The following is a 20,358-nucleotide window of genomic DNA, read 5'->3' as shown; positions in this document are numbered from 1 at the left end:
ACCCGGAACTTATGATCTGTCAGATCTTGACAGATCTCACGCATCCCTGGGAAAAAGTCATTCACAGGCGGAGAGTTTGCCCAACTTCTGCCCATTAAATTTTTATGCCTGGTAAAAGCAGGCATAAGGCCTGCTTTTACCAGCGTAAATGTTTTTTTAAAAAAATCATAAAAATAAAGGACCCAAGTTTCCACACGATAAAAAACGGGCGCCCCTCCGAGCTGGGCGCCCGTTTTTCGCGCCTAAAATGGCGCCAGAAAAAAAAAATCGCGATTCTGGAGTGCCCTGCAGCTCCTTGTCTGTTTGGCGCGGTGCCCAGGGGGGCGGAGCCTACACTCGCACCGATTTTGTAAGTGGGAGGGGGCGGGTACTATTTAAATTAGTTTTTTTCCTGCCGGCAACCCTGCGCGTGCACATTGGAGTGTTCGCGCACGTGCAGTGTGAAAAAAAATTGGCACTCGGCCATTTTTGTAGTTCTTTGTAGGTGTTTAGTTTTTGAACATTTTTTAATAAAAGCACATTGCCATCAGCACATCAGCACTGAGGCTTCTTGTAGCAGTGAGAAGAGTGCAGGAAGCCTCAGAAAGTTGAGGCAGCCGTTTCCCGACGAGCTCCCCCTTTTGCCGTCGGGAAATGGCTCCTCAATTTCTGAGGCTTCCTGCAGCCTTCTGTCCTTCCCTCCCTTCCTCCCGCCATCTGGAACGGCTTCCTCCCCCCCCCCCCCCCCCGCTGCTGCGTTCGGTCGGTCCCGCACTCCCCCCCTCGGAACGGCTTCCTCCCCCCCTCCCCCTTCCCCCCCTGCTGCGTTCGGTCGGTCGGGCCTGCACTCCCCCCCCCCCCCCCCCCCTTCTCTGCGTTCGTTCGGTCGGGTCTGCACTCCCCCCCTCCCCCCGCTGCGTTCGGTCGGTCCCGCACTCCCTCCCTCCCCCCGCTCGGAACGGCTTCTTCCCCCCCCTCCCCCCGCTGCGTTCGGTCGGTCGGGCCCTCCCTCCCTCCCGCCCGCTTGCCTGCCTTCGGGAACGGCTGCCTCGTTTTGTGAGGCTTGCTGCAGCATTCTTCCTGGTTAAAGCACTTTCACACAGGTAGGAAGATGGTTTATTTAATCTTTTCTTTGCTTATAAATGTTTATTCAGGTTGGATTTATTTGTATAATATTTGTAGAAGTATAAATAAGGATTTATTGTAGAATTTATTGAGTTCCCTTCCCCCCCCTCCTTCCCCCCACCTCGTTCTGGACGCCTAATTTGTAACCTGCGCCTGATTTTTTAATGTGTAGAACAGGTTTTTTCAGTTCTACAAAAATCTTCACTTGCTCCATTCTACTTTAGTTTGGAGTACGTTTTCACTGTGGAAACTTTGAAATCAGGCGTCAGTGGCCGGACACGTCCCCTTTTGAAGAAAAAATTCTGTTCCAAAGTAGAACTGTTCTACCTGACTAGAACTGCAGAAAAAAAAAAAGTGGAGAATTGCGATTTCTAAGATAGTCCGCTCTCCACCAGTTGCTCCTAAAAATCAGACGCAAATCATGTGGAAACTTGGGCCCAAAATGTTATCATTTATACATTAAAAATCCTGTGCAATAAGGTACATTTATTTTTAGCCCCATTAAAACAAGTACTTATTTTTCAAAAAATGTAATTGTTTTTAAATATTTAATTAAATGCTATTTTAATAAATTTTAATATGGAATGTTTTTTTCTTTTATTTATTTGATGTTTAGATGTATTTTTTAATGTGATCTCATTCATTCTTATGGGCTTTCTGTACATACGGAATCCCTATTAGCATGAATGGGGATTCCTTTCTTGGATTGGTTAGGCAAGCCCACGTGATCCCAGGGGCACCTGCGAACCGTATGCATCCCTGGGATACGTGGGCCTCTATGTGGGCCTGTGCATAGAGGCCCAAGAGCGCAAGTCTCCATGGATCCCGAGGTAGAAGGTAAGTGTGTAGATATTTTTGCTGGTCGGAGGCATCCACCTGAGGGAAGCCCCCGACCGCAAATTAACTCCCAACATATGCAGCAACATCTGAAAATAGAAGACAGGTTAATGTTTCAAGCGTCGACCTTTCATTATTTTTAACGATGCTGATGAACCTTCTATGGTATTTTGAGCTTTTTCTATTTTCATTTGAGATTTCTAGCATTTGCAGCTTGTTTTAATGTGTCTTCAATTATATGGTACAAGTACTGTAAGATTCTTATTACTGGTAATCACACTGGATAATTCTAAGAGCATATAACAAACCCATTTACTGTATAATAATTCAGTATTTAAGGCAGAACACTTAAATCTTTCTTCACCCATTACCTTTTGTCCTCTCTTCAAAGGTTGCTGTGAAGATGATTTTTTAGCGTCCTGGTCTTCCACAGATGGTGTTTTATTGTCTTCAGATTGAATTGCTAGTTCTGAGTTTTCAGTCTCAGGCTTCTTCCTTTTTTTCATTTCTCTGAAACACATAAAAAGGAATTTAACTAATCAGTCTTTCTACCAAGCACCAAACCACTGAGTAGTACAGCATAGTAACTGCTGGAGCTACTATAGCATTAATTAAACCCACTTTTTAACCAGTCACTAAAAAATTTGCTTAATCTGATCAATGATTCTAACATTATTTGCATTCTTCATTTATTAATTCCCGCTAACTAAATACTGTTTCTGTTCAGACTGATGATGAAGGACAAAATTATATTAAGTCTTCGGGATACAAAGAAACTCCTAAATGCACTTCCTCCCATGGAATATACTTCCTTATGAGTGAAGTCAACTAGATAGCCCATGATTGAAGTAATCAGCATGATGAGCCAAAATCATGAAGCATAGATTACTTAGTTTATCACAATACATTTTTCTGTTAAAACCTAGAAAACCAGAGAAAATAGTTACAAACCGTGGTGTCATATCACTAAACCATAACGACAAAAATTTTGATAATATGGATATTCTCTCAGTGATTAGTACAGGAGAGTGGTCTTAAACGGAATGCACTTGAGAGTGTTAAAGTTGGGAATTTGGAGAGTGAGAATTCGGAGATGGGGGGGAAGGTGCTGTTTTTTGCCTCCAACACTGTAGTACTTTGTGTTATAGGTAATCATTTAATTTCATCTACCTATATCTTAAACTAGATCTAGTAATTAGTTTAAAGACTAAACTATATGCTAAATTAATTAAATGCATAAACTTTAATTAAATAAATAAATAAAACAAACTTATATAGGGATGGCAGTGCAGGTGGTGTGCCGCAACTGCAGCATTGCAGAGTATTGCAATCCTGGACGACCATGTCTGCAGTAAGTGTCTATATCTCGAGGAACTTCAGTTGGTTGAGCTGGAGTCCGAGGTGCAGGCATTGCGGAGCATCAGAGAGGGGGAGAGTTACCTGGACATTTTGATCCAGGAGGCAGTCACACCCCTTAGGTTAGGTATTGGTACAAATCTAGTTAGTAGTCGGGACAGGGTGTGACTGCGATCAGGCAGGTAGGGGACCCCAGGTTTAGTGCTGGAGGAGCCTTGGCCTTTGCCCTTATCCAACAGGTGATGATGATGATGGCAAAGTCTGCAGGATGGATGAGCAAACTGACCACGCACCATGGTACAAGAGGCCATTTAAATGGGGGGAGGTTCTTATTAATCTTAAAATAAGGGGCCGCCCATTTAAAACTGAGATGAGGAGAAATTTCTTCTCTGAGGGTTGTAAATCTGTGGAATTCGCTGCCTCAGAGAGCTGTGGAAACTGGGTCATTGAATAAATTTAAGACAGAGATAGACAGTTTCTTAACCGATAAGGGAATAAGGGGTTATGGGGAGCGGGCAGGGAAGTGGACCCGAGTCCATGAGTGGATCAGCCATGATTCTATTAAATGGCGGAGCAGGCTCGAGGGGCCGGAGGGCCTACTCCTGCTTTTTATGTTCTTATGAAAAGGAATGTGGAAGTTATAGGGGAACATTATAGTCAGAAAGATATATACTGTTCTCTGCAGCCGTGACCGGGAACTCCAAACGCTATATTGCCTACCCGGTTATCTCCGCGTGGCTGGAGAAGAATTTGGAGTGGGAGGGGGAGGATCCAGTTGTCATGGTCCACGTAGGAACCAACAATATAGATAGAACCAGGAATGAGGTTTTGCTGAGAGTGTTTGAGGAGGTAGGGTCCAAATTAAAATGCAGAACCTCAAAAGGTAATAATCTCTTTTGCATGACTCAAAGAGTGGTGTGGGAGGGTTACAATTCATGGGACACTGGCAGCGGTACTGGGGAAAGAAAGAGTGAGCTGTTCCATTAGGACCGGCTCCACTTAAACCCAGGGGGAGGGGTCAGGTGAGGGGAAATTTACAAAACTAAGAAGAAAAAGCAAGGCAATGGAGAAGAATAGCAATTTGGGTAAAGATAAGCAGAGTATGACAGGAAGGGACAGAGAGCTAGACTTCCCACTAGGTGGCCATCGCTCCCAAAAATGGGCTTTGTTCCAGCGATGTACGACGTCTCAGCCTTACTGATTACTGGAACATGGCCCATTTTTTTTTTGCGATTTTCCTCTCGGCAATAGGCCAGCGATGTGAAATGGGTGATCCGAAAGATCGACGATGTGACGTTCGCCCACCAAATGTCCAACGATGTAGAAGGTAAAAACTTCCCTATCAACGGGCTTCTGCGCATGTGTGTTTTTTTTTCTTCCGGCTGACTGGCTTTCCCGCATTTCGGGAGGTCAGGGGTCATCCACACATGCGCAGAAGGCACAGGGAGGGGGAGAGAGAGAGAGAGAGAGGGGGGGGGGAATAGAGAGAGAGGAGGAAGGCAGGGAGGAAAGAGAGGAGAGAGATAGCACACGAGCACTCTAATTGATTGATTTAAACTTTATAAAAATTATATAATGTCACTAGAAGGAGAAGGGGAGAGGAAAAGGGCAAAGCCCTTCAGTGATGAAGCAAATGAGGCCCTTGTAAATGAGGTGCATTCCTGGTGGGCCAAATTGACTCGGGGTGCGCACGGGAAACCCCACCCCGTGTGTACAGGAAAATAAATCTGGGCTGAGATCTCAGATGTCGTTTCGTCGGCATCCCATGAGGCGAGGAGGGCGGACCAGTGCTGAAAACGCTCAAGAGTAAGTTGCATTTTATATTTAATATTTTACTGTTGCAAATTTTTATTTCAGCAATGAATCTCCTGCATTGAATTTAAGTTTGTCATTCATAAATGTATTACGTAAACCATGTTAAAATCCGGACAGTGCTTTGAACCAGCAGCATGTAATGTTTGAAACTGTTGTAACTTCATGATACTACCTAGTCAATTAGCTTATGCTATGCCATGCTCTTTTCTTGTTTGCAGAAGATATCTATCAAACGTGCCGAGCAAAGGCGGACAGGGGGCAGCTCTGCTCAGCTGCAGCCCCGAACAGAGATTGAGGCCGCGCTGGTTGGCCATGAGAGCCGTTCGGCCATCACCCGCGGTCTGGCCGAACCCAGCCATGCATCTCGTGAGTAATGTGTAATGTGTTAAACAGTATTAAAAACAGTATTAAGAACTTAAATAAGTAACTGATCTAATGGCCTATAATTATAATGCAATATACTTGTAATGTACTTATGATATACTAATGATGTCATGTCATGCATGCATGTATGCAGCAGGGGATGCAGCCGCTACAGCTTTCTGGGGTAGTGAAAAGTATTGATATGTAACGTCTCTTGTTAATGTTCACCGTTATGTTCTAATAAGCTTTGTAAAAAGGTCATGTGTTTTTAAGGTCAACCTGAGACGCTCGTTCAGGTGCAACCGGCACCAGCACCTGCACCATCACCCTCTGAGGAGGAAGAGGAGGAGGAGCAGGAGGAATTGGAGCACTTTCCTCACCTCGAGGAAGAGGAGGAGGAGCACCACCAGCAGCTGCAGACAGCTGTGGGATGGGGGGGGGGCGAGAATGAACCTGCGACCATCTCGATGGAGATCGAAGAGGCACCGGGACCAAGCGGTGTGCAGCCGGCAACGCCAAGGCGCATCATATTGCGCACGCCGACCCCATGGAGATTGGGTCAGCAAGGTCAGCAATCGCTTAACTTGGACGGGCAGACAGAGTGCTTAATCTCCCTGTGCATGGAGACCATCGCAATAGGTCGCGAGCTTCTCCAGGGGTTCAATAAATTCTCTTCTAACTTCTCCAACTGGTCTGCTATGCAAACGGAGTTAGCACGGCAAACCCTGGAGGGGATTGGAGAACAGACCGCTGCAACCAATGCACTTCGGCATGTGCTGCTGGCTGGACACGGCGCTGCACCCGAAGGTGTCGTGTTGGGTCTAAGGCAACCCCAAGCACTCAAGCGAGTATGGAGGATACAGTTCCTCTCGACTCGGAAGACAAACAGCATGCTTCGTCTTCACTTCAACACCTCCACCACAGCAGGAAGTCTTGCCGTCGCCCGCTGCATGCCAGCTTCGTCTCGGTCTGCGGATACCAAAACGGGTGGGTGGTGTTAAATCACCGGGGGGGGGGGGGGGGGGGGAAAGAGAAGAGGGGAGAACCCGGAGGGATACGTAGCCACAGGTAGGGAGGGGGTTGTTTTTTTTCAATCTTAATGTTAAATTTTTTCAAGTTCATGTGCGTTCATTGTTGTTTGGGGTGGGGGGAGAAAGAGGGTGTTGATAAAATTATTTTAAAATTTGTTTCTTTAAATAAACTTATTTTACTGAATTTAACAATTGTTGTGAATTCTCTTATAGTTACGTTAAGCATAACATTTTAACGGTTGTTGTGCATTCTCTTATTATAACATAAGTTTACTTAAGTTAAGCATTAATGCAAGTGCCAAGCCAGTGTAGGCAAGGCAAAAATGTAACTCAACGCAAATGCAACTTTTGTTTAACTGTAACTGTAAATGTAAATGCGACTATCGCCAATGTAAGTTCAGGCAAAGCGTTCATAAACGAGCTTAGCAGCCGCGTAACTGCCACTGGGTACTGGTCTTCTGCTGGGGGGGTGGGACCATGGCTAGATCGCCAGGCTGATTGGCCTCCCCGAGGTCCTCACCAGCCTCCTCTTCCTCTTCTTGCTCCTCGCCGGCTGGCTCTTCCGTCTCCCCTCCTTCTGGAGGTGGACCTGCAGCCCCATCTGGCATTAGTTGTCCTCTCCTTATAGCTAGGTTATGCAGCATGCAACACACCACAATAAACTCAGCGACCTGGTCAGGGTGGTACTGTAGGCTGCCACCAGAATGGTCCAGACATCTGAAGCGCTGCTTTAGGACTCCAATTGTCTTTTCGACGATGTTGCTATGTGGCTTTCGTTGTAACGTTTCTCTGCTTCAGTGACGGGATTACGCAGTGAGGTCTCCCAGCATCCAACCGTGACCTTCTGGCTGATTGCTATCCCTGACCTGTTTCTCACTCATGTAGGATGTGCGCATCATGGATGCTGCCAGGAAATGTAGCATTTACTGTCATGATTATTTGGTTGTGGCCAACAAGCTGCACATTCAGGGAGTGGAATCCCTTTCTGTTACGAAACACCTCCGCATTCTTTAAAGGGGCTTTCAGGGCAATGTGCGTGCAGTCTATTGCTCCCTGCACCTTGGGGAAGTTTGCTATTCTCGAGAAAACCAAAGCCCTCCCGGTCTGTGCCTCCCTGGTCATAGGGAAGCATATAAAGTCCATCCTGCGAACGTAAAGGGCTTCAGTCACCTGCCGAATGCAGCCGTGTGCGGCGTGCTGAGAGATACGACAGATGTCACCAGCTGAAGTCTGAAAGGATCCCGATGCGTAGCAGGCTAGTGCTGCAGTAACCTTCACCTCAACGGACAGTGTGGTTCTGATGGTGCTGGAAGGCTGCAGATCCCCCTTGACGAGCTCGCAAATCTCATTGATGACTTCCTTCCGGATGCGCAGCCTCCCAAGACACGTGTTTTCAGACAAGTTGAAGTAAGATTGCTTTTCCAAGTATCTTCGTTGGCTGTATGTTCGTCTACTCGTATTACTCTGCCACCTCTTCGATTATCCTTTCAGAAACCAGCTTGTGAGCAGTTACGAGTAATGGCACAGAAAGCATAGGCCCCATCACTATCAATAATTATTTTCACTTGCTATAAATGCACTTTTCACTAAAAAATGCCTAATCCACTAAGTTACTATTAGTAAAATTAAATATAAGTAATAATCTGAGTAGATCTATCTATAAAGGACCCTTAAATAACTCTCAACTATCTAAGCTCGATTTTTTGAGCTGCCTCCACCCTTCCTCCGAACTTGAAAATGGCGTCCGTAGTGCTCATTTCCTTCAGTAAAGTCCGGGAAAAGCAATTATTACCCAGCTATGTTCTCGGCGAGCGATCAGCCTGGCCATGTGATGGCAATGTACCAGAACTTCAAATCGGTGATGTGTGGGCGATCAGTTCGGCGAAGTAAGCCGAAACATAGGGGTTTATTTTTGTTTCTGGCCTAGTTTCGATTTCTTGCTCAAAATGGGCGATAGAGGTCCTTTTTGGGCGATATATGGGCGGTGTGAAGTGAAAAGTCTAGCCCAGAGAGTTTAACAGTATCAGCGAATAAGGTGAAAGCAGGGAATAATGGTAAAAAGTTAAAATTAAAGGCTCTTTATCTGAATGCATGAAGCATTCGTAACAAGATAGATGAATTAATGGCACAAATATAGATAATTGGCTTTGATCTAATAGCCATTGCAGAGCCGTGGTTGCAAGGCAACATAGAAAATAGGTGCAGGAGTAGGCTATTTGGCCCTTCGAGCCTGCACCACCATTCAATATGATCATGGCTGATCATACAACTTCAGTACCCCATTCCTGCTTTCTCTCCATACCCTTGATCCCTTTAGCCGTAAGGGCCACATCTAACTCCCTTTTGAATATATCTAACCAACTGACCTCAACAACTTTCTGTGGTAGAGAATTCCACAGGTTCACAATTCTCTGAATGAAGAAGTTTCTCCTCATCTCGGTCCTAAATGGCTTACCCCTTATCCTTAGACTGTGATCCCTGGTTCTGGACTTCCCCAACATCGGGAACATTCTTCCTGCATCTAACCTGTCCAATCCCGTCAGAATTTTATATGTTTCTATGAGATTCCCTCTTATTCTTCTAAATTCCAGTGAATATAAGCCTAGTCGATCCAGTCTTTCTTCATATGTCAGTCCTGCCATCCCGGGAATCAGTCTGGTGAACCTTCGCTGCACTCCCTCAATAGCAAGAATGTCCTTCCTCAGATTAGGAGACCAAAACTGTACACAGTATTCAAGGTGTGGCCTCACCAAGGCCCTGTACAACTGCAGTAAGACATCCCTGCTCCTATACTCAATTCCTCTCGCTATGAAGGCCAACATGCCATTTTCCCTCTTCACCGCCTGCTGTACCTGCATGCCAACTTTCAATGACTGACGTATCATGACACCCAGGTCTCGTTGCATCTCCCCTTTTACTAATCTGTCACCATTCAGATAATATTCTGCCTTCCTATTTTTGCCACCAAACTGGATAACCTCACATTTATCTACATTATACTGCATCTGACATGCATTTGCCCACTCACCTAACATGTCCCAAGTCACCCTGCAGCCTCTTAGCAACCTCCTCACAGCTCACACTGCCACCCAGCTTAGTGTCACTGCAAACTTGGAGATGTTACATTCAATTCCTTCGTCTAAATCATTAATGTATATTGTAAATAGCTGGGGTCCCAGCACTGAACCTTGCGGCATCCCACTAGTCACTGCCTGCCATTCTGAAAAGGACCTGTTTATTCCTACTCTTTGCTTCCTGTCTGCCAACCAGTTCTCTATCCACGTCAATACATTACCCCCAATACCATGTGCTTTAATTTTGCACACTAATCTCTTGTGTGGGACCTTCTCAAAAGCCTTTTGAAAGTCCAAATACACCATATCCACTGGTTCTCCCTTGTCCACTCTACTAGTTACATCCTCAAATAATTCTAGAAGATTTGTCAAGCATGATTTCCCCTTCATAAATCCATGCTGACTGGGACTGATCCTGTCATTGCTTTCCAAATGCGCTGCTATTTCATCTTTAATAATTGATTCCAACTTTTTCCCCACTACCGATGTCAGGCTAACCGATCTATAATTCCGTGTTTTCTCTCTCCCTCCTTTTTTAAAAAGTGGGGTTACATTAGCTACCCTCCATTCCATAGGAACTGATCCAGAGTCTATAGAATGTTGGAAAATGACCACCAATGCATCCACTATTTCTAGGGCCACTTCCTTAAGTACTCTGGGTTGCAGACCATCAGACTCTGGGGATTTATCGGCCTTCAATCCCATCAATTTCCCCAACACAATTTCCTGACTAATAAGGATTTCCTTCAGTTCCTCCTTCTCGCTAGACCCTTGGTCCCCTAGTATTTCCGGAAGGTTATTTGTATCTTCCTTAGTGAAGAGAGAACCAAAGTATTTGTTCAATTGGTCTGCCATTTCTTTGTTCCCCATTATAAATTCAAGATTGGGAACTAAATATTCCAGGATACTTGACATTTCGTAAAGACAGGCAGAATGGAAAAGGAGCGGGTGTAGCCCTGATAATAAAGGATAACATAAGGACAGTAATGAGAAAGGATCTTGACCCTGAAGATTAGGAAGTAGAATCAGTATGGGTGGAGATAAAAAATAACAAAGGGCAGAAAGAAAACACTGGTGGGAGTAATTTACATGCCCCCTAATAGTGGCTATATTAGAGTATTAATCAAGAAATAATAGGAGCTTGTAACGAAGGTAATGCAACTTTAATTTTCATATAGACTGGGTAAATCAAATTGGCATAGGTAGTCTGGAGGACGAGCTCATGGAATGCATTGGAGACAGTTTCCTAGAATAATACGTTGCGGAACCAACCAGGGCACCGGCTATTTTAGATTTTGTATTGTGTAATGGGACAGGGTTAATTAGTAATCTCACAGTAAAGGATCCTCTTGGAAAGTGTGATCATAATATGATAGAATTTTACGTTAAGTTTGAGTTGGCTTCCTTAAGTTCGACACTAGAATCTTAAAACTTAAACAAAGCCAATTACCTAGGTATGAGGGGTGAATATACTCAATGACTGAGCATCCATAGCCCACTGGTGTAGAGAATTCTAAAGATTCACAACTATTTGAGTGAAGAAATTTCTCCTCATCTCAGTCTTAAATAGCCGACCATTTATTTTGAGACTGTGACCAGTGTTCTAGATTCTCCAGCCAGGGGAAACATCTTCTCAGCATCAAGCCCCTTAAGAATTTTACATGTTTCAATTAGATCACCTCTCATTCTTCTAAACTTGAGGGAATATAGACCTAGTCTACTCAATCTCTCCTCATATGGTAATCCCCTCATCCCAGTAACCAGCCGAGTGAACCTTCATTTTAGATTAAAAGAGGCTTATAATGTTGCAAAGAATAGTAGTAAGCCTGAGGATTGGACGAGCTTTAAAAACCAGCAAAGGATGACCAAAAAATTATAAAAAAGGAGAAAATAGAATACGAGAGTAAACTACCAAGAAATATAAAAACAGATTGTAAGAGTTTTTACAAGTATGTAAAAATGAAGAGTGTAGCAAAAGTAGGCGTTGATCCCTTAGAGGCTGAGACAGGAGAAATTATAATGGAGAATAAGGAAATGGCAGAGATGTTAAACAAATACTTTATATCTGTTTTCACAGTAGAAGCACAACAAACATACCAAAAATAGTGGGGAACCAAGGGGCTAATGAGAGTGAGGAACTTTTAAAGTCTTATTTCCCACATTACAACAGTGACTATACTCCAAAAGTTCCTCATTGCCTGTAAAGCACTTTGAGACGTCCTGTGGTCATGAAAGGCACTATATAAATGCAAGTCTTTCTTTCTTATTATAACACTCCTGTGAAGCACCTTGGGACATTTCACTACATTAAAGGTGCTATATAAATACAAGTTGTTGTTGTTATCAATAGAGAAAAAGTACTTGAGAAACTAATGGGACTAAATGCCGACACATCCCCTGGATGGCCTATATAAAGAGGTGGCTGTAGTGATAGTGAATTCATTGGTTATGATCTTCCAAAATTCTCTACATTCTAGAACAGTCCCAGTGGATTGGAAGGCAGCAATGACGCACTTTTCAAGAAAGGAAGGAGGGAGAAAACAGGGAACTACAGACCAGTTAGCCTGACATCAGTAGTCAGGAAAATGCTGGAATCCATTATTAAGGAAGTGGTAACAGGGCACTTCGAAAATCATTATGGCCCGTAATTTGTGGTCAGCAGCAAAGCAAAGGCGTTCGCCACTGGCCCCGAAATAAGCTTCCCAACAAAGATCTTGTGATCTCTATGGCGAGAAGTTTGGTTTTTCCGACATTCAGCTGAGATCAGTGTAAGTTAATGAGGAATCCCTAATGCAAGCTGCTGTGATGTCAACAAGTTGTTGAAGCAGCCAATTACAATGCAAATTCTCAGACTGGGAACCAGGAAGTGAATAAGCAACTTTTATTCTAACCTTTTAAAAATGTTAGAGGGTAAAACAAAGATTTGGGCTCCCACATGACATAAAGATGAACAAACATTTTTGTTTTTTAAATAATTTTTTTTAAGTTTCTTAAAAAATGTAATTTATATTAAAATGGATAAATTTGACTGCACAAAATTAAAATTAGTTTTTCAGGGCTATAATGTTTGTTTAGCAGGCAATATACTGTTAAAACCCCAGTTCCATCTAATTCAAAAGGGTCCAACTATTAATGGCGTATTTAACATCGATATTACTACGGAAAAGCCAAAGTTTTTGTCAGTTTCACAGATTTCTTTGATTACACTGATTACTATGGGATGGGGAGGCCACGGCACAGCCAGCGTCGGAGCAGAGAATGACTGACCGCAACTTCAGGATTTCGATGTTAGGATGCACATACGCTAAACCTTGAAGCTGCAGTTCGTTTCAAAGGGGTAATAACAGAGAAAATTGTTCATTCATTTGTTGTTATTACCCACCGCAAATTCCAGGCCAATATGATTAGGCAGAGTCAATATGGTTTCATGAAAGGGAAATCATGTTTTTTTGAGGATGTAACTAGCAGTGTAGATAAAGGGGAACCAATGGATGTAGTATATTTGGATTCCCAAAAGGCATTCGATAAGGTGCCATATGAAAGGCTGTTACGCAAGATAAGGGCCCATGGGATTGGGGGTAATATATTAGCATGGATAGAGGGTTGGTTAACCGGACTGAAAACAGAGAGTAGGGATAACCGAGTCATTTTCAGGTTGGCAGGCTGTAACTAGTGGGGTGCTGTAAGGATCAGTGCTTGGGCCTCAGCTATTTACAATAGACATAGAAAACATAGAAAATAGGTGGAGTCGGCCATTCAGCCCTTCGTGCCTGCACCGCCATTCAATGAGTTCATGGCTGAACATGCAACTTCAGTATCCCATTCCTGCTTTCTTGCCATACCCCTTGATCCCCCTCGTAGTAAGGACTATATCTACCTCCTTTTTGAATATATTTAGTGAATTGGCCTCAACAACTTTGTGGTAGAGAATTCCACAGGTTCACCACTCTCTGGGTGAAGAAGTTTCTCCTCATCTGCATTAATGATTTAGATGAAGGGATCGAGTGTAATGCATCCAAATTTGCTGATGATGCAAAGCTAGGTGGGAATGTAAGATGTGAGGAGGACACAAAGAGCCTGCAAAGGGATACAGACAGGTTAAGCGAATAGACAATAAGGGGGCAAATAGATTATAATGTGTGAAATGAGAGGTTATTCACTTTGGTAGGAAGAATAGAAACACAGAATAAATTTTTCAAAGGTGAGAAACTATTCAATGGTATTCAGAGGGATATAGGTGTCCTCGTGCAGGAAACACAAAGTTAGCATAAAGATACAGTATGCAATTAGGAAGGCAAATGGCATGTTGGCCTTTATTGCAAGGGGTTAGAGTACAAGAGTAAGCAAATGCTACAATTGCACAGGGCTTTGGTGAGGCCGCACCTGGAGCACTGTCCACAGTTTTGGTCTCCCTATCTGAGGAAGGATATACTTGCCTTAGAGGTGGTACAATGAAGGTTCACCAGACTGATTCCTGGGATGAGGTGGTTGTCCTATGAGGGGAGATTGAGTTGATTGGGCCTATATTCTCTGGAGTTTCGAAGAATGAGAGATGATCTCATTGAAGCATATAATATTCTGAGGGTAGATACGGAGAGGGTGTTTCCCCTAGTTGGAGAGTCTAGAACTAGACACATTGTCAGGATAAGGGGTCAGCCATTCAAGACTGAGATGAGGAGGAATTTCTTCACTCAAAGGATTGTGAATCGTTGGAATTTTCTACTCCAAAGGGCTGTTCATGCTGAATCATTGGCTGCAAAATTCTGTACCGCCCTATTACAGCTGCGAGGTGGGATTTCCTGTGCCAGGCGTGGAAATCCTGCCCCGCGACCTATATTCGGCTTATCGCCCCCCCCTCCAGAAGTGGAGTACAAAATATCGCGCTCCACTTGCTCAGTGGGGTGGGAGCAAGGCGCAAAGCCTCCGCGAAGTTCGCAGCGCTACGCAATGGGATGCATAGCACTGCTGCGTGTAGCTGCTGACTCTGTGGGGGCATCCCTGGACCACCAGGTTGCGGGGTGCCGTGGCAGCATCCCGGCACACAAGCCGAGTGCCGAGCTGCAAGATCGTGGCACAGACCCTGCGATCGACGAAGAAGGCAGCTGCCATTTTTTTTTCTTTCCCCACCTCCCTTTTAATTATTGTCCCGCAAGCGGTCTACCGTGATACCTTCAGGGGGGCGCTACTGAATTTTCACTCCGGGGCAAAAACGGGTCGCTGTGATCGACATTGTCATCGCCGTGCAGCGGAGCGGGACGCTACTGGTTACTGACGCTGCTAAACTCCCGCAGAGTTTCGCGGGAGTTGATAGCTGCACCATGTCCAGGCAAAAAGATGCTTGCTCCCCGCTAATGGGAGATGCAAACGCCCTGAATTTCTCTCCCATTGAGTATATTCAAGATTGAGATGGATAGATTTTTGGACCATCTTATTAACTCCCATTATTAATTCCCCAGTCTCATCCTCTAAGGGACCAACATTTACTTTTTATATACCTGTACAAGCTCTTACTGTCTGTTTTTATATTTCTTGCTAGTTTACTATCTTCTCTATCATTTTTTCTAGTCGTCCTTTGCTGGTTTCTAAAAATTTCCCAATCCTCTGGCCTTCCACTGTTCTTTGCAACATTGTATGCCTTTGTTTTCAATTTGATACCATCCTTTACTTCCTTAGTTAGCCACGGATGATTCATTCTTCTCTTAGAGTCTTGCTTTCTCACTGGAATATATCTTTGCTGAGAGTTATGAAATATCTCCTTAAATGTTTAGCACTGCTTTTCTACAATCTTACCCTTTAATATATTTTCCCAGTCCACTTTAACCAACTCTGCCTTCATACCTTTATTTAAGTTCAGGACACTAGTTTGCGAACCAGCTTTCTCACGCTCAAACTAAATCGGAAATTGTACCATGCAATGATCCCAAGAGTATTCTTCACTACGAGATCATTAATTAATCCAGACTCATTACACATTACCAGATCTAAAATAGTCTGCTCCATGGTTGGTTCCACAACATATTGTTCCAAGAAACCATCCCGCATACACTCAATGAACTCTTCCTCCAGGCTACCTTTACCAATTTGATTTGTCTAATCAATAAGATTAAAATCGCCCATAATTATTGCCGTACCTTTCTTACAAGCCTCTGCCCTACAGTTTGGTTGCGGTTTGGGGGCCTGTAGACTACTCCCACCAGTGACTTCCTACCCTTATTATTTCTTATCTCCACCCAAACTGATTCTACATCTTGATCTTCTGAGCCAATATCATTTCTCACTACCGCACTGATCTCAACCCTTATTAACAGAGCTACCCCACCTCCTTTTCCTTTCTGCCTATCCTTACGAAATGGCATATACTCCTGAATATTCAGCTCCCATCCTTGGTTACCTTGCAAACACATTACTGTAATGGCAATCAGACCATACCCATTTACTTCTACTTGTGCCGTCAACTCATTTATCTTGTTATGAATGCTGCGTGCATTCAGATATAGAGCTTTTAATTTTGTCTTGTGTATACGCTCTGTCCCCTCCGGTCACACTCTGTTATCATTACCCCTATTGCTGCCCTGCACTTTTGCCTTCTCCTTTCTCTTTTTACATTTCCGCTCATCAGATCCCTCCCCCGCACTATTTAGTTTAGGGCCCTATCTACAGTTATTCGATTCGCCAGGACTCTGGCCACAGCCTGGTTCAAGTGAAGTCCGTCCCAACAGAACAGCTCCCTCTTTTTCCAGTACTGGTGCCAGTGCCCTATGAATTGAAACACATTTCTCCCACACCAATCTTTGAGCCATGCGTTCATCTCTTTGATCTTATTTACCTTATAAGTTGAGGATGAAGATCAGCCATGATCTTATTGAATGGCGGAGCAGGCTTGAGGGGCTGTATGGTCTACTCCTACTCCTAATTCTTATGTTCTTGGGTATATAATACTAAGTAATAGTTTGTTAATTTTTAGTCCTAAAAAATACTCACTTCCTTTCTTTGGCTGACAGGTGTTTGCGACTTTGTGATTTCCCATTGACCTGCAAAAACAAAAGAAACTTTTAAACTGATATCACTGGATTCATAAAGTCAACAACTGACTTGCTGAAGCTCTACAATATTACAAATGAAGCACAAAATAAGATAAACTAGTGATAATGTATACTAGAAGTACAGTTAAAAGCAAAGATACAAAGACATCACAAAAATGTAATTACCATGGCCGTATAAAACTGAAAACATTACCACAATTCTAAGTGTAAATTATGAAAGTCTGTGGGAAATGTTATTATTTCTCCATTGTCAAAATATGCAGTTCTTCCTTTCTCCTGCCCAAATATTCTCATTTATAAAAATGCTGTACTCAGCTCAAAATCTTCATTGCTGCATATATTATTCAGCAAAATGAACATATTCTAAGAATTCTCTTCGCAGGAAAAGTACAGAATGGGCCAGTTGAACATGCACAATAAAATGGAGACTGAACCTACAGAGTCTATCATCGTGATTATTTTTAAATTAAAAAGAAATTACTGGAGAAGAAAAAAAACAAATTGTCCTTTCATTTTGGAGACCAAGATTTGAATCTTTTTAAAAAAATTCGTTCCGAGATGTGGGCATCGCTGGTATGGCCAGCATTTATTGCTCATCCCTAATTGCCCTTGAAGGTGCTGGTGAGCCATCTTCTTGAACCGCTGCAGTTCTTGTGGTGAAGGAACTCCCACAGTCCGGTTAGGGAGGGAATTCCAGGATTCTGACCCGGTAAGTCAGGATGATGTGTAACTTGGAGGGGAACTTGCAGGTGATGCTGCTCCCATGTCCTTCTTGGTGGAATAGGTCACGGGTTTTGGACATGCCGCTGAAGAAACCTTGGCAAGTTGCTGCAGTGGATCTTGTAGATGGTACACAATGCAGCCATGGTGTGCCGGTGGTGGAGGGGGTCCCAATCAAGCGGGCTGCTTTGTCCTGGATGGTGTCGAGCTTCTTGAGAGTTGTTGGAGTTACACTCATCCAAGCAAGTGGAGAGTATTCCATCGCACTCCTGACTTGTACCTTGTAGATGGTGGAAAGGCTTTGGGGAGTCAGGAGGGGAGACACTCGATGCATAATACCCAGCCTCTGACATGCTCTTGTAGCCACAGTATTTATGTGGCTGGTCCAGTTAAGTTTCTGGTCAATGGTGACCTCCCAGGATGTTGATGGTGGGGGATTCGGCGATAGTAATGTCGTTGAATATCAAGGGGAGGTGGTTAGACTCTCGCTTGTTGGGGATAGTCATTGCCTGGCACTTCAGGTGCAAATGTCACTTTCCATTTATCAGCCCAAGCCTGAATGTCGGCCAGGTCATTATCTGAGGAGTTGTGAATGGAACTGAATACTGCAACCATCAGCGAACATCCGTACTTCTGACCTTATGATAGAGGGAAGGTCATTGATGAAGCAGCTGAAGATGGTTGAGCCTGGGACACTGCCCTGAGGAACTCCTGCAGTGATGTTCTGGGGCTGGGATGATTGACCACCAATAATGACCTTCCTTTGTGCTAAGTATGACTCCGGCCAGTGGAGAGTTTTTTGATTTCCATTGACTTCAGTTTTACTAGGGCACCTTGATGCTACACTCGGTCAAATGCTGCCTTGATGTCAAGGGCAGTCACTCTCACCTCACCTCTGGAATTTAGCTCTTTTGTCCATATTTGGACCAAGGCTGTAATGATGTCTGGAGCTGAGTGGTTCTGTCGGAACCCAAACTGAGCATCGGTGAGCAGGTTATTGGTGAGTAAGTGCCGCTTAGTATCACTGTCAACGACACCTTCCATCACTTTGCTGATGATTGAGAGTAGACTGATGGGGCGGTAACGGGCCGGATTGGATTTGTCCTGCTTTTTGTGGACAGGACATACCTGAGCAGTTTTCCACATTGTCGGGTAGATGCCAGTGTCCTAGCTGTACTGGAACAGCTTGGCTAGAGGTGTGGCTAGTTCTGGAGCACAAGTCTTTAGCACAACAGCCGGGATGTTGTCGGGACCCATAGCCTTTGCTGTACCCAGTGCGTTCAGCTGCTTCTTGATATCACGTGGAGTGAATCAAATTGGCTGAAGACTTGCTTCTGTCATGGTGGGGACCTCGGGAGGAGGGCGATATGGATTATCTACTCAGTACTTCTGTCTGAAGATGGTTGTGTTTTGCACTTGCATGCTGAGCTCCACCATCATTGAAGATGGGGATATTCATGGAGCTCAGACCACAGGATGAAAGTATTATTATTGGGACAAAGTAAAGGGAGCTTTACTCTACATCTTTAGATAGTTTTTAGGACCTAAAAATACTTGTTTCTGAAATTGTATCTCCAAATTGGAAAAGTATTAAATTCTATGGCACAAACATTTTTATCTTCATGAAAAGGAATCATCTGAAATACAAATTTGGGAGTGGGAAATCCGTGCTTTATACCATTCAGTTTTCCTAGTTTCTTTATCAGATACCTGGGAATTTTTTTGTTGTTGAAAACATTGTAGATTTCTGTGCTATTACATTATGCGTAAAAACATGTTTTGCTAAGTTTTGCTTTTAATTTTTTGGGTTCATCAAAATTGAGTAATTTGGGGTAACTTAACTGGACACTTTTTTGGCACATTTGTCAGAAACAATGACTCTCGTAGTAGGAGCAAGCACCAAAGTTGCCTGTGTCCTAAAAATGTAATTTAACCACATCCCAGAATAGCACCAGATAACCTTTCTCCCTCAGTTTCCTACATCAGCATTTTTGTGACCTTCTGAATGAAACTACCGATTTAATGCCAACTAGCATAATGAGTAAATACCTCCGATTAATCAATTTGAAACCTAAGCCCAATTCACTTAAGACCCTTACAGGCTACGGAAACACCTCTGTCCCAACAGTTTGGGGTGTATTCAAACCTAGATCCCAGAGGTGAAAAGATAACAATCTAACTCACTGCAATACTCAAACACAATAAAACTGGATTTGCAAAAAAAAATTGTGCACCCTGAAGCTAAACTAAAGACATATTTTACCCTTACCTCTTCAATCGGTTCTTCTTTAGAAGATGTACTATGTATCTGCAAAGGTCTATTGAAAAATAAAATTTAAAAAGGTATTTGGATAATCAGATTTATTTTATCAGTATGACTCAAAATAGCCGTATTATGGTTTGCTTATATAAAATATAGTTGGATAATTTAATTTAAAAAATCTAAAAGAACATTTAGTTGAAACAAATTGCTTGTAAAAACAGCTGAAGAAATTTGATGCTGGCATTTTCCTGCTTGTGAAGATACATAGCCCAATATGTCCAGCCTTCTCTGATGTTCTGTCTGCCTTAACGGAGCATCGCTCAGAGGCAGAGCAATGCTCCAACCTGGACAACTGTCAAGCTATTTTACATTTTGTAGATTGTCATTTTTTAACTTTTGCTGATTTTGTTTGTGCGTATCATAGCAAAAATATCTATTTTATAGCTACATGTGCCTTTGATATTAAAAAAATGAAGAGTTTTACAGGTGGTGGTTGGAGGGGGGGGGGGGGGGGGGGGTGAGGGAGGAGCACAATAACCCCAAACAGAAACTAGGACTGAAATTAAGGGAAGTGAGGAGAATGCCAGGGAGGCAGGGAATTCTAGAGTTCAATGGGTGTAATAGCCAACGGTTCTGCCATTGATGGAGTGATTTGACCCATAATCCCAAATTTTATAAGTAGTATCTGCATTGTCACCGTTACTTTTTGTTAGTGTTTTATCTCCAAAATTGCTGTTTCAAGTTAGTAAGGG

General features: G+C 43.4%; 1 protein-coding gene across 1 annotated transcript in view; it reads right to left on the bottom strand.

Moving 5' to 3' along the window:
* LOC139263382 (ribosome quality control complex subunit NEMF) overlaps nt 1-20,358 on the bottom strand; it is a 136,326-nt gene that overhangs the window by 17,216 nt on the left and 98,752 nt on the right. The window contains exons 24-26 of the mRNA XM_070879389.1: nt 19,613-19,661; nt 16,562-16,611; nt 2,313-2,451 (exon numbers count right to left, since the gene is read on the bottom strand). Of these exons, the coding sequence (XP_070735490.1) occupies nt 2,313-2,451; nt 16,562-16,611; nt 19,613-19,661 (238 nt within the window). The remainder of the gene's footprint in view (nt 1-2,312; nt 2,452-16,561; nt 16,612-19,612; nt 19,662-20,358) is intronic.

The sequence above is a fragment of the Pristiophorus japonicus genome, chromosome 4, assembly GCF_044704955.1.
Source record: "Pristiophorus japonicus isolate sPriJap1 chromosome 4, sPriJap1.hap1, whole genome shotgun sequence".
Classification (NCBI taxonomy): Eukaryota; Metazoa; Chordata; class Chondrichthyes; family Pristiophoridae; genus Pristiophorus; species Pristiophorus japonicus.
This window is presented reverse-complemented; position numbering and strand designations above follow the sequence as displayed.